This window comes from Phacochoerus africanus, chromosome 4 (assembly GCF_016906955.1).
Source record: "Phacochoerus africanus isolate WHEZ1 chromosome 4, ROS_Pafr_v1, whole genome shotgun sequence".
NCBI lineage: Eukaryota > Metazoa > Chordata > Mammalia > Artiodactyla > Suidae > Phacochoerus > Phacochoerus africanus.
The window spans coordinates 100,904,342-100,917,365 of record NC_062547.1 but is presented as its reverse complement, the minus strand read 5'-3'; the positions used below and the strand labels follow the sequence as shown (position 1 = coordinate 100,917,365).

General features: G+C 34.9%; 1 protein-coding gene across 4 annotated transcripts in view; it reads left to right on the top strand.

Annotated features, from left to right (window-relative positions):
* FAM172A (family with sequence similarity 172 member A) overlaps positions 1-13,024 on the top strand; it is a 416,065-nt gene that overhangs the window by 24,971 nt on the left and 378,070 nt on the right. For 2 of the 4 annotated variants that reach the window (XM_047778289.1, XM_047778290.1), the window contains exons 2-3: positions 5,189-5,312; positions 12,464-12,565. In XM_047778289.1, the coding sequence (XP_047634245.1) occupies positions 5,207-5,312; positions 12,464-12,565 (208 nt within the window). In that variant the 5' untranslated portion in view covers positions 5,189-5,206. Of the gene's footprint in view, positions 1-5,188; positions 5,313-12,463; positions 12,566-13,024 lie in introns of those variants that run through there. The other 2 variants (XM_047778292.1, XM_047778293.1) reach the window with 1 other exon arrangement.

Below are 13,024 nucleotides of genomic sequence, written 5' to 3'. Positions count from 1 at the left end.
ATAAATTTGTTTTCTATGTCTGTGAGTCTGTTTCTGTTTTGTATATAGATTCATTTGTTTTATTTTTTAGGTTCCATGAATAAGTGATATCATATAATATTTGTCTTTCTCTGTCTAATTTGGTTCACTAAGTATAATATTCTGTTGGTCCATCCATGTTGCAGCAAGTGACAATATTCCATTCTTTTTTATGGCTGAGGCATATTCCATTGTGACGGAGGTGATTTTTATCAAACTTAATTCTAAATATCAAACCAAATAGACTGAAACAATTTTGGTGGACACTTTTTGTCTGTATATATGCAAATTAACTTCTGCCAACTTGCCCAATCTCAAAATTGTAATACCTTCTACTAATATAAATTTCTACAGGAGAATGAAAACCTGCTATACAATAAAGAAACTGGAATTGTTTTCCTAGTTGAGGTTGAGTGGTTTAACTCTACCAACCAGTTGAAAATGACTTAATAAGATAATGGAAGTGAAAGGACTTGGTGACTTTATGACTTAGATATGCATTTAGGAGATAGTTAGAATAGTGTTCTTCTTTGGATACAACTTTAATCTGAATGAAGGTGGAATTTACGTACTTGAACTTTTCCAGGCATACATTTTAATAAGATTGAAAAATAATATAAACAAACTATATTACAAATTAATTTAAATTCCATTATGGTTATGTTCGTTATAGCCTTAGAAACTCAAATCAACATAACAAGTATTTATTATGAGGCTTTATTGTTTATTCTAAGAATTCATCCAAATGATGCACATCGACAGTTTCACATCCCTACAAGCTAGACTGATAAGGATATCATTTTGGGAGTTCCCGTCGTGGCACAGTGGTTAACGAATCCGACTAGGAACCATGAGGTTGCAGGTTCGATCCCTGCCCTTGCTCAGTGGGTTAACGATCCAGTGTTGCCGTGAGCTGTGGTGTAGGCTGCAGACGCAGCTCAGATCCATCGTTGCTGTGGCTCTGGCGTAAGCCAGCGGCTACAGCTCCAATTAAACCCTTAGCCTGGGATCCTCCATCTGCCGCAGGAGCAGCCCAAGAAATGGCAAAAAAGACAAAAAAAAGATATCATTTTGGAATTTTAGGGTAGTAATTGGAGCCAAATTATTTTTGATATTGTGTGAATTATTGATATTTATAGTGTAATTGATAGTTTGTAAAATGTTTTTGTCTACATTCTTTTGTATAATCTTCATACTCATCCTGTGAAGGGAAGTGCTATTTTCTTTTTTATTCCCGTTATTAGGTTAAAGAAATTGTTACTTTCTCAAAATCACTCGGCTATTAGGTACTGGAATTGAGGTTAATATCCTGGATTTCTCATTCCAAACCTATTACATCATCTTGCTTGAGAAACTAAGGAGTTATTTTAGAGGTGTGTGAATTGGAACAAAGTATTTGTACTCTGAGCTAAACCTTGATCCAAAGACATATTACATTCTCTGCAGAAGCCACCATTATCTAGGCACTGAGAGCCCACATTACCCTGGGCTTTGTCTTCCATGTCTGCTCCAGCCTGATGCCCTTATTCTTCTCTAGTCTCTTCCCTAGGGCCCATAACTCTGTGCGTGCGTGCATACACACACACACGCACACACACACACTCTCTCTCTCTCTCTGTCTCTCTCTCTGTCTCTCACACACACACACGCACACACACACACTCTCTCTCTCTCTCTGTCTCTCTCTCTGTCTCTCACACACACACACTCCAAAACATACTTTTTTTCACAGTGTTGTCTCAGAACTATAAATTGTCCAGGATTATTAAGAAGTAACCTTTGCTGATGAGCAACTTCTGAGTACCGTGTATTTTTAAAGTGTAATTTGGGTAGATCTTTTGGCATTTCATAAATCTCTGGTACCGATACATTTACTGTGTTTTTGGTTGTGAGTAGTCTCGCGTGAACTGGGTTTCCAGAACCTGACTTAGCATAGATTCTTTGGACCAAAGCAGCTCCAGTAGTCCCAAGGGACTTAATCCAGTTTTAATTGTCCTGTGATATATTTTGTACTTTGATCATTACAATTCAGAATGTGAGATAGAAAGGCCTTCTCTTGCAAAATCATCTGTGTCTAGTTTCCTTTTTAATACCTGCCTCAAACAAACAAATGTAGGAAACTAAGGCTTCTGTGTATTTTCGTAAGTGCTCATGCCATATTTTGAGCAAACAGGGCAAATAAATACTCTGCTGTTTCATGTTTTGAAATACTGACTGGTAAAGATTACACATGACAAGTTATTTATGGCTTTATTTATGCATAGTGGATTCTCTGTTGAAATCGTAGAAGGGAAAAAGATATGATAATTGCTTTGTGTAGTTCACAGAATGAAAGCGTAATCCGAGATGTTTTGAATCTAGTTTATACTGTAACCATTTCTAGGAAACCATATTTAAACAGCAGTGGTTATCATGAAGTATACAACATGTCAACTGTGTCCCAATTCACATCAGTAAAAACCTTCCACCACTTTATTCCCTATAACCTAACCTCCATCAGATAATACTGAATAAACTATGTTGAGTGTACATATTAATATATATATATATATATATCTCAAATGTATCAAACAGCTTGCTGGCTGCATTTTCAGTAGTATATTTATCTGTGGTCATGCAGGTTATAACTCTGAATATTTACTAGGAAAACTAAATTGAGAATTTATAATGTTCCTGATTTAGTTTTACCAGCTGTGCCACAGCCAAGGAAAATAACTTGAAAGGATAAAAATCTAACAGTGAATAAGAAAGCGATAGACAAATTGCTTTTGCTTCATTCTTACCTGATTTGCATCTGCTCCTATAAGGTTTAGGGTCAAAGATAGTGATTAGTAGTTTCCTAACTTACATATCACCGCTTCAGTGGATTGCGGTGTTTGTTTTTAGGTTGTTTCATGTAACATAAGCATGATGATTACTAATTAGTATTTGATCTTGGGAGTCTTGAAAATGATACTCTAACGTGTGAATTGTATTTTTTTTCCCCTCTGCCTTTTACTCATTTATTTGTGAGTTTGACAAATATCCATTGAGCTCCAAATGTACCGGACTTTGTGCTAGGGACAGAGATGATACCTATCCTCAGCGAGATAAAAGTCTAAACGGGGAATGAGTTATTGAACATTGTATAGTACTTAAAGCTTTTGTTTCAAGATTGAGATGTAATATATAACATATAACATTATGTACATTTAAGACATAATGTGATGATTTGACTTGTGTACATATTGCAAAATGATGACCACAATAAGGTTAGTTAACATATGTGTCACCTCACATAGTTACTTTGTGTGTGGTAAGAACTTTTAAGTTATACTCTCTTAGCAGCTTTCAAGTATACAACACAATATTGTTAACTACAGTCAACATGCTGTTATATTAGATCCCCAGAATTTTGAAATGTTAATCTGAAAAATGAATCTAGCATCAAACTATTTTATAATTTTACCTTCAGTGAAACAATCATAATGAAATAATCATATAAGTTATTCCACTTAGAAGTTAGACAATTTGAAGCCAGTGAAAAATAACCTAACAGCTTATGTTTAGAAGAACACTGAATTGGCAAAGGTATAAGTGAATTTACAGAGTTTTGAGTTACCTGATCAGGGAAGAAAAATAACTATTTCATACTAAGTAAAAATGCTTTCCCAGTCAAAAATAATCTCATATTCTAGCTGTTTGTAGCTTAGGAAACCTCACATTACTGAGAAGCAATAATCCTGCTACCAATAGTAATAATCAGCTATAAACCTTCTATAATATTGGTTCTCAATCACTGTTATATGAGCTATATTTTATAAATGAGGAAAATGAAGATTTCGAATATTAAGTGACTTTTCCTTGGCCACAGAGCTATTAAGTGGTGAAGCTAGGATACATTTACAACAATAAAATATATATATATATATATAAACCAACATATATTGGGTACTTAATTGTGCATCAGGCACTATACTAAATGTCTTGCATTTAACCTGCCTGTAACACTGTGAGGGAAGCGTTATCATTTCCACTTTACAGATGAAGAAAGTGGGGCCCAGAGAAGTTAAATAATTCGTCAAGAGCATATGGCTTTGTGGTGGTAGAGCCAGAGGGCCCTTCTTCTTATACCACCCCACCTACGGTTAGAATTTATATTAGGACAGCATTGGAACATTCATAGCTTAAAAATATTATTTTCAGTATTATTATTATTTTTAAGCATTTTCTGCTGTACTCTGCTGATTATAAATATGCCTCAGTTTTTAAAGATATTTGTAAAATATTCCTCTGAGTGGAAACTCAAGTTTGCTTTTTGAGTAGTAGGTAAATTAGAGAGATATTCAATCTTGTTTATCACAGTTTTTGTGTAATTTCATTAACAGTTATGGATTGACTAGTTTATTTTACTTTAGTTTTTTCATTGTATGAGTTGCATTTTTTTTTTTTTAACTTGAGAAATAGTGGGGTTTTTTGGTTTGTTTCCTGTTTGTGGGCACCCTGGGAGAAACCATTTATAGTTTAAATGCCATCCTTTTGGCCAAAGAAGAGCACAATTAGATTTTAATAAATTGTAATTTTATGTTATATTTACTGGAGTGCCATTTATGGCTTCCAGACACTCCAGACAAAAGCCCTTTTCTTTTTTAAAAGGGCTAATTTTTTTTCCTCTTAAAGTTGTATTTTGAATTACACTAAAGATAATTCATGTATTTTTCCCTTTCTGCCTTAGTGTTTCAGAAGGAAAACATTCAGAACTTGTACATGACACATGCTTACAGTTTATTTTAAAAGAAATTTCATTTTTTAAAAAATTTGATGGAGATGTTTTAGAAAACATTAGATGATAGAGTACTGAGCCTAAATAGTAAATTTAGCTACATTCAATTCAGTAACGTTAGTTTCTGTATGTATAACGTATTTCGTTTGGTGATATGAAAGACATCAAGATGACAAAAACTTGATACCTCTATCCTGGGACTTGTAATCTGTTAGCTGACCCAGACAAATACATAAATAACTCTAAGGCAAGGCAAGCTATCTATGATATGTACTGTGGTATAGGCATCAACAAAGTGCAGTGGGAAATCAGGATAGAGAGATTAATCCCAACTGGGAGGATCTAGGACGTTCTCTTGGAGCAGATAGGATCGAGTAGAGCTTAATTTATTGCTTTCATTCATTCTAGACTATCTTCTGAAGATTGATGTCTATTTGCTTGAGCTCTTTAATTTTGTTGCCAATTTGGATAAGCATGGCACAAATCCAGCAGGGAGGTCCAGATGAAAAAGAAAAGACAACAGCACTCAAAGGTACATACTTAATTTGCTTTTGCAGGATATTTTCATTGCGCCTAATGAAGGTATAGGAATATTTAGGTGACTGTATGTTCATTTCAATTCTAAAATAAGAATGTCAGTATTTAATCTGTTTGTAAATGTATCCCTTACAGCAACAACCTCAGTGTCTGAGATGTAGTATGTATTAAGTAAATAAATCATAGAATCATGTAATTTTGCAGCTGTAAGATTTCTTAATGCCTCTCTTATTCAAGGTCATGTATTTAATGATAAAACTAACACTAAAGGTCTCTTGAGTCAACACTAGTGCTCTTACCATATTTTTGTTGTTCGAAATGTCATACTAGGTTAGGATAATGATCTGCCTAATTCTGTATTCTGTTTTCATGTCATTGGCACTAGGGGTATTTTATGAGAAGCTCTCCATAAAAAGGAATTTGCCTTAGACTTCTTTTGTGAATTTGGGTGGCATTAATTAGATTAAGAAAAGTATGGGAAAAGCGGGTTATGGTGGCAGTGTTGGGAAGTAAGAGTTAGGTTTTAGATATATTAAATGTTAAGCTGAAATGCCACTTAAACATCTGGAGAAGTTGAATGTGGAGTTTGGGATAGCATTTGGGTTGGAGGTAAAAGTTTTGGGAATCGTTACATAGAGATAATGATTAAAGTCATGGTCCTAATTGAGATTACGAGGGATGTCACTGTAGCTATAAAGAGAAAAGGTCTGCAGATTGAACCCTGGGGGGTCTTGACCTTAGGGTCAGGAAGTTGAGGAAGAACCAGCAGAAGAGGATGAAAATCATACTAGTAAGATAGACTGAGAACTAGGAGCAAGAGAGAGATCCTCAATACCTACTGAAGAAAATGGGAATACTTAATTTGTTATAATCATAAAGCAGGTTAGATAAGGACTGAGAATTTACTTTTGGATTTCATAATCTTCACAGAAAGTGTTTCAGTGAATTGATGGAAGTGAAAGTTGTATAGGGGAACTTCAGAAGACAATGGGAAGAGAGGAATTGGAGACAGTTATAGACAACTCTATAGAAGGTTTTGCTACATGTATGTATGCTGCTGGGAATCACAAGTACACTCAGAATAATGGTTAATTTAGGAAAGAGGACAAGGAATGTGTGTTTCCATCTAAATGGACTCACTGGGTTTCTACCTAGATAGCTTTTGTGCATCTTCATCCTTACTTGATAATATGAAATTTAATCTCTCAAGTTGTGGTTCTAATATGTATTTCTACAAGCAGTATATAAAGGTTTAGATTGATTTTCTGGATTTTAGAGGTAGTACAGTGATGTTAAAAGAGTATGAATAGGGTCTAAAGATAGAACTATGTGGATTCAAACTCAGGATTTCCCACTTGCTATTAACAAATTGCTTAACTTCTCTGAATCTTTTTCTTCATTGGTACAATAGGAATAAGAATGCTTAGCACACATGAGCATGTAATGATTAATGAAGCAGTCAAATTGAAATTATTAGAAGATAAAATTTCAAATGCATAGTAGAGTGTATTTTAGAACACATTGACAAAATAAATAAAACTTTATATTCCTAAAACAGTCCTATTTATCAGTTTTTTTTTCTTTTATGGATTGTGCCTTTAGTGTCATGTCTAGGAACTCTTTGTTTAGCCCTGCTTTATGAAGATCTTTTATGTTTTTTTCTAAAATTTTATAGTTTTAGATTTTACATTTAATGATGCATTTTGAGTTAATTTTTATGTAAGGTAGGAGATTTAGGAAAAGGGTTTGTTTTTTTTGTTTTTTGTTTTTTTGCCTATTGATGTCAAATCACACCAGCACTGTTTGTGAAAGAGACATCTTTCCATCATTCAATTACTTCTTCATCTTTGTCAAAAATAAATTGGACTTATTTGGACAGGCTTGTTTTGGGGTCCTCCATTTTGTTTCCTGTATCTGTGTCTATGTCTTCTCCAATCCACACTCTTGATGACTGAACTAATATTAAGTCTTAAAATTGATTAGAATGATTCTTCCCACTCCATTCTTATTCGAAATTGTTTGGCTGTTCTAGGTCCTTTGCCTTTCTCTGTAAATTTTAGAATAAAATTATCTGTAAGTACAAAAAATAATTTACTGAGATTTTGTTAGGAATTGCATTTAAACCTATAGATTAATGTGAAGAGGATTGATATCTTGACTATACTGAGGTTTCCAGTCCATGAACATGGACTGTCTCTCATTTATTGGTGTCTTTGATTTCCTTCATTGACACTTTGCAATTTTCATCATATGTCTTACGTTTGTTATTAGATTCACACTTATAATTTTAAGAGTAATTATGAAATGGTGTTGTATTTTTAATTTCTGCTGTCATGTGTTTACCGATAATTTATGAAAATATAGTCAAGTTTTGTGTGCTGATATTCTGTGATTTTGCTGAAGTCCTTATTAATTCTCAGTTTGTTTGTTTTTTGTAGGTTCCTTGGAATTTTCCATGTAGATCATTGTGTTGTTTGCTAACTGGACAGTTTTATTTCTTACTTTCTAATATTGCTTTTTTGCACTGTCTAAACCTTCCAATACTATTTTGAATGAGAATAAGAATGGACATTCTTTCTGTGTTCACTAGGGGTAATAGTAAGTGGTGCCACCCCCATTTTCAGGTCATAATTTCTAGATCTGTGAATTCTGGCTATGGGAGAAATAGCACTATATATCAGACGCTAATTCAGAGTGTATACAGCCTTCTAGGGGAATCTTGCTCCACCCCTGCAAGGTTCCGCCACCCAGCTGGCACTGTAACTGAGTCTTTGAAAGCCATTCCACCATTCTGTCAGGCTAGCTGCTTCAAGATTGTGGGGAGCATGATAAGACCAGTGAAGTCCATGGGCATGGGCCCATTGCTACATTTCTTTTGCTGTGATGTGAGTTTCCTAACCAGAAACAATGCTATTTGGAATACCATGTTGTAAAAAAGGCATTCTATAAGTCTACGGATAGTACCTTTGGCAGAAGCATTGAGTACAGGGAAGGCATATCTATATCAGAGAAAGTGTCTATTCCAATAAGAACAAAATGCTGCCCCTTTCATGAGGGAAGTGATGCAGTGTAATTAACCTCCTGCCAAGTAGCTGGCTGATTATCCCAGGGAATGGCGTGATGTTGGGGACTAAGCTTTGGTCTCTTTTGCTGGCAAGTTGGACACTCAGCCATAACTATAGCAAAGTTGGCTTTGATGAGTGAGTGGACGTTCCTATTGCTGGGCCCACATATGACCGCCATCCCTGCCACCATGGCCACTTTGCCCTTGAAGTCATTGGGTGATGACAGGGTTGGCTGTGGAAAGAGGCTGAATGATGTCCTCAGAATGAATCATCCTATGCAGTCACTGGGGACACAAATATCTTCACATCTTTTCTCATTCAGGGAGGTCCATCCACTTACCTTTTCCCTAAATATCTTTGTCACCAATTTTCTAGTCATGTTCCTTCCAAGTCCCTGACTATCCAGCAGAACGATTGGTACAGCCCATGAGTCTTTTTCCAAAGAAACAGCCAGCTGCACTGCTGTCATTTAGCGGTATCCCCAAAAGAGGCTCAAATGCTTCAGCTGTCTACTTTTGGGTGGTGTGACTATCATGTAGAACCATGTATAAACCAGACTCGAGTTTTCTCTTCTTCTTTCAGTTGATAAAGCCTTAGGTGCATGCTGATGCATAGAGGCAGTGTAGTAGGAGTGGAGAGCAATAGGTGTTTGGTCCACTACTACACATAAATTACTTCTGTCCTCAGGGCCTCCTGAGTCCTAATTACATATATGCCACTTCCATGTGATAATGAAGTGCTGCTGTATATACTCAACTTTATAACTTGGTGGGGAAGTTAATACCTACCTCAGGATAGGCAGCTAAGGTCACCTGGTAAGTTGATAGCCCATGGTTAAGTATTCAGTCTCTGCTTAGACCCAGTAACAGGCCAAGAGGTATTTCTCAAAAGGAGAATAATTACCTGCAGTGGGTATCAGGGATTTGCTCCAGTATCCTTCGAATCTGTGCTGTGAAGGCAGGAGAAGACTGGTGTCCTAGCTTGGAGATAGTCCTGCAGAGAGTGGGAACTCTGTCTTAACTTAGGTTTTTTGTTCTCTTCAGGCTTTCAGTGGATCAGATGAGGTTCCTCTGTATTGGAGGTAGGGGTGGGAGCAATGTGCTTTTCTCAGTCTACTGTTTTAAATGTTAATATCATCCAGAAACACCTTCACAGACACACTCGGAATAATGTTTAACCAAATATCTGGGCACCCAGTCAGGTTGGCACATAAAATTACCATCACACCATTCATCTGTCAATGGAAACTTTGGTCACTTCCACCTTTTGGCTGTTGTAAATAATGCTGCTGTCAACATGGGTGTACAAATATCTGAGTCTTTGTTTTCAGCTCTTTTGGGTATCAAATGATATTTTTATCCTGTTATTGCATATGCTTAGGTGAAGTTTAGAATTCTAGTTGCTAAATCATTTTAATCACCAAAGATGTGTTTTAGAAAAAAAACAGTTGTCTCACATCTGATGTATATTTAGGTTATAAGGATTTGGTTGTACTGTGTTTTATAGGTGATTGAAGGGACTTTTTTCAATGAAAATGTTATGTTATACTTGATTTTTGCCTAATTCACTGCCTTTGGAACCCAGTCTTTGTGTAAACTGAAGCTATACAGCATTGCTTTCCTTTTACAAGGCAGAAAAATAATTTCTGACCCTTTCTTTCTACATGTCTTCTCTATGCTAATGAAATTTAAAAAAATCTCTATGTAGTTCTCTAGTTGACAGAGAAGTTTGAGGGATGCATATTTGTTTAGTTGTTCATTTTATCATTCAAAGGAACATTTTGGTCAAAGCAAAGACCTATTTCTGAATTCAGAAGTTAATTCTTTTTATAAGGTAATGAAGAGAAGGAGTGGACTGTTGTAGAGTTGATGACACAGAATAGCCGTATGGGGATTTTGAAAGAGTACTGAGTTAGGTATTGGGAAATACATTTATCTTATTAATCCCGTTCCATTAAGGTCTAATTTCGAACAAGCCATTTTACCTCTCTGAGTTTATTTCCTTGTCTCAAAGACAGTGAAGATGATAATGTGCTACTGTTTTATAGGTCTGTGATGATGGTCAAATGATGTAAAGTATGTGAACTCTTTAAAATGTTGCATAGATGTTAGGTGACATTTATGATCTGTGCTGATAGAAAGAGAAAATGAATTTTAGACATAACACAGCTGCTTATATATTAGATGGTTTTTGTGTGGTGTCTGATTAAAAGGTTTCTAAGTTTTAAACTGCTGAAGTTGACTGTGAAGTAAAGGAATTTAATTCACTGGAAGGAGAGAAGTGAGAATCTTCAAGCCAATTTTTTACATTAAAAATCTATTTTACTCTGCAAAGATTTACATGTTCTGAACTTTAATAATGAATCAGAAATTTATCAGCATCTATCTCTTTAGCCCAGTAGGCATGCTATGTGACTTTTTTTTTTTTTTACTTTACTAGGGAATTTACAGAATATTTTTTAATGTTTGCATGTTGAAAATGGTATATTTTTGTGTGCGTTGAGGTTTATTTGATGTAGCAGTTTGAAGAGTTTTAGAGTGACTTTTTTTAACAATTTTTTTTGATGTCTTATCTCTGTGTCCTACAGAGAGAGACAAGAGACTTGAGGTAGACAAGCTCTTTTTTTCCTCTAGCGTATTTTTATGATCTGTACATATGAATTTGCTATATTTTTTGTTTAAAAAAAAGGGGCTGGGGGAAGGAGACTGGTTTGCTATACTATATATTCTAGAAGCTTTTTCTCTTTAGGAATGCGAGTTAGAATGAAAAAAATTTCAAATATAAACTTTTTTTTTTTTTGTCCTTTTGCTATTTCTTTGGGCCGCTCCTGCGGCATATGGAGGTTCCCAGGCTAGGGGTCGAATCAGAGCCCCACGCCAGAGCCACAGCAACGCGGGATCCGAGCCGCGTCTGCAACCTACACCACAGCTCACGGCAACGCCGGATCCTTAACCCACTGAGCAAGGGCAGGGACTGAACCCGCAACCTCATGGTTCCTAGTCGGATTTGCTAACCACTGCGCCACGACGGGAACTCCCCATAAACTTTAAACACACGCATCTTTGGAGAACTGCATAAATTTGAAGTTTATCTTTTATTTTTCTGAGTCTCCATATGACACTGAGATGACGTACAGTGGGAATTTTTGTCATGTTCCATAATAGCCCAAAAGATGTCATTAAATAGTAATTCTAGGACTGGGGCAGGGAAACTACAAGACAAACCTGCAGCACCTTATAGTAACAGAAAATAATAAGGAAATGCTCAAAAAATAAAAAATTAGACTCATGTCATGACACTGACATGCAGCATGGTGTCCTGGTCTAATCTTAGAAAAGAATATAGACATTAATGAAAAAACTGATGAATACTATCTGGGCCTAGTTAACAGTAATGCACCAGTTTTGTTTCTTCATTTTGACAAATGTGCTGTGTGTGCTAAGGTAGGATGTTAACCATAGGGGAAACTGGTTTAAGTGTATACAGACACTGTAATTTCTTTCAACTTTTCTGTAAGTCTAAAATGATTCAAAGATAGAGTGTTTATTTTAAAAACGTTGTTGATAGGTTTTTTTCTTAATTATGGAGGATCATATGAGCTGAAGAAAAAATTGTGGTTTTCCTCTCTAAAATTAGAATTGTTTGCTATATTACCATTATTTAGATTTTAAAACTCCCTCATTTATAAGCAGTGATTTCATTTATATGTAAGATTGAGTAACCTTTTAAAAGTCATATTAATATCTGTAATTTTTTAAATGATAGGCAGTTCATAAGATATAGAATAATAACTATATATTTTGAAGGGAAGAAGTTAATAATTTACCATAGTGGTCTCTAGGATCTGAGTTGTGATTGTTTTGAGAGTTATGCTTTTGAAAGTGCTTATGTTGTGTTGATTCTATACCTCATCATAATATAGCACTTTGGGAACTTCAAAACTTAATAATCTTATCAGTTAAGGCAACACATGAAAAGTAATCTAATAAAACAAAAGAATACTTAAAATAATTTAAAATGTAATCTTTGTTATTAATTATGAAAATGAATATAAGTAAATTTCATGTCATTTCTTTTATAGATTTATTATCTAGGATAGATTTGGATGAACTAATGAAAAAAGATGAACCACCTCTTGATTTCCCTGATACCTTGGAAGGATTTGAATATGCTTTCAATGAAAGTAAGTGTTATATGCTATATGCAAGATTTCTTTAACAATACTAATAGAATCATAGTGTAGATATTATTTGCTGCTCTTATTTTCCAGCTAGAAAATATTTTATGTGTTTCTTTTTAGAAATGATATTTTGTCCTTTCATGATAAAATTCTTCTGTAAAACAAAAGAACCAAGTAATAATTTCCCAAAGTTGTCAAATCACTTAAACCAACAGACATGAATTTGATTCAGCTTTTGTATTTTCAGTTTTGAGTGTTCAACTCCTTTGTATCCAGTTGGAACTCACAATTAAATTATATAGAAAGATGCCACTATTTCACATTATTGAAAATGAAGTGTCTAGCAATAATTATCTATGATAGTATTTTAAAGCATACTACTCAGTACCATGATTTTTTAAGGCAACATCCTTATTGTAAAATTTGTTAAGTTCTGAATAAAATAAGCTTTTCACTTTGGAT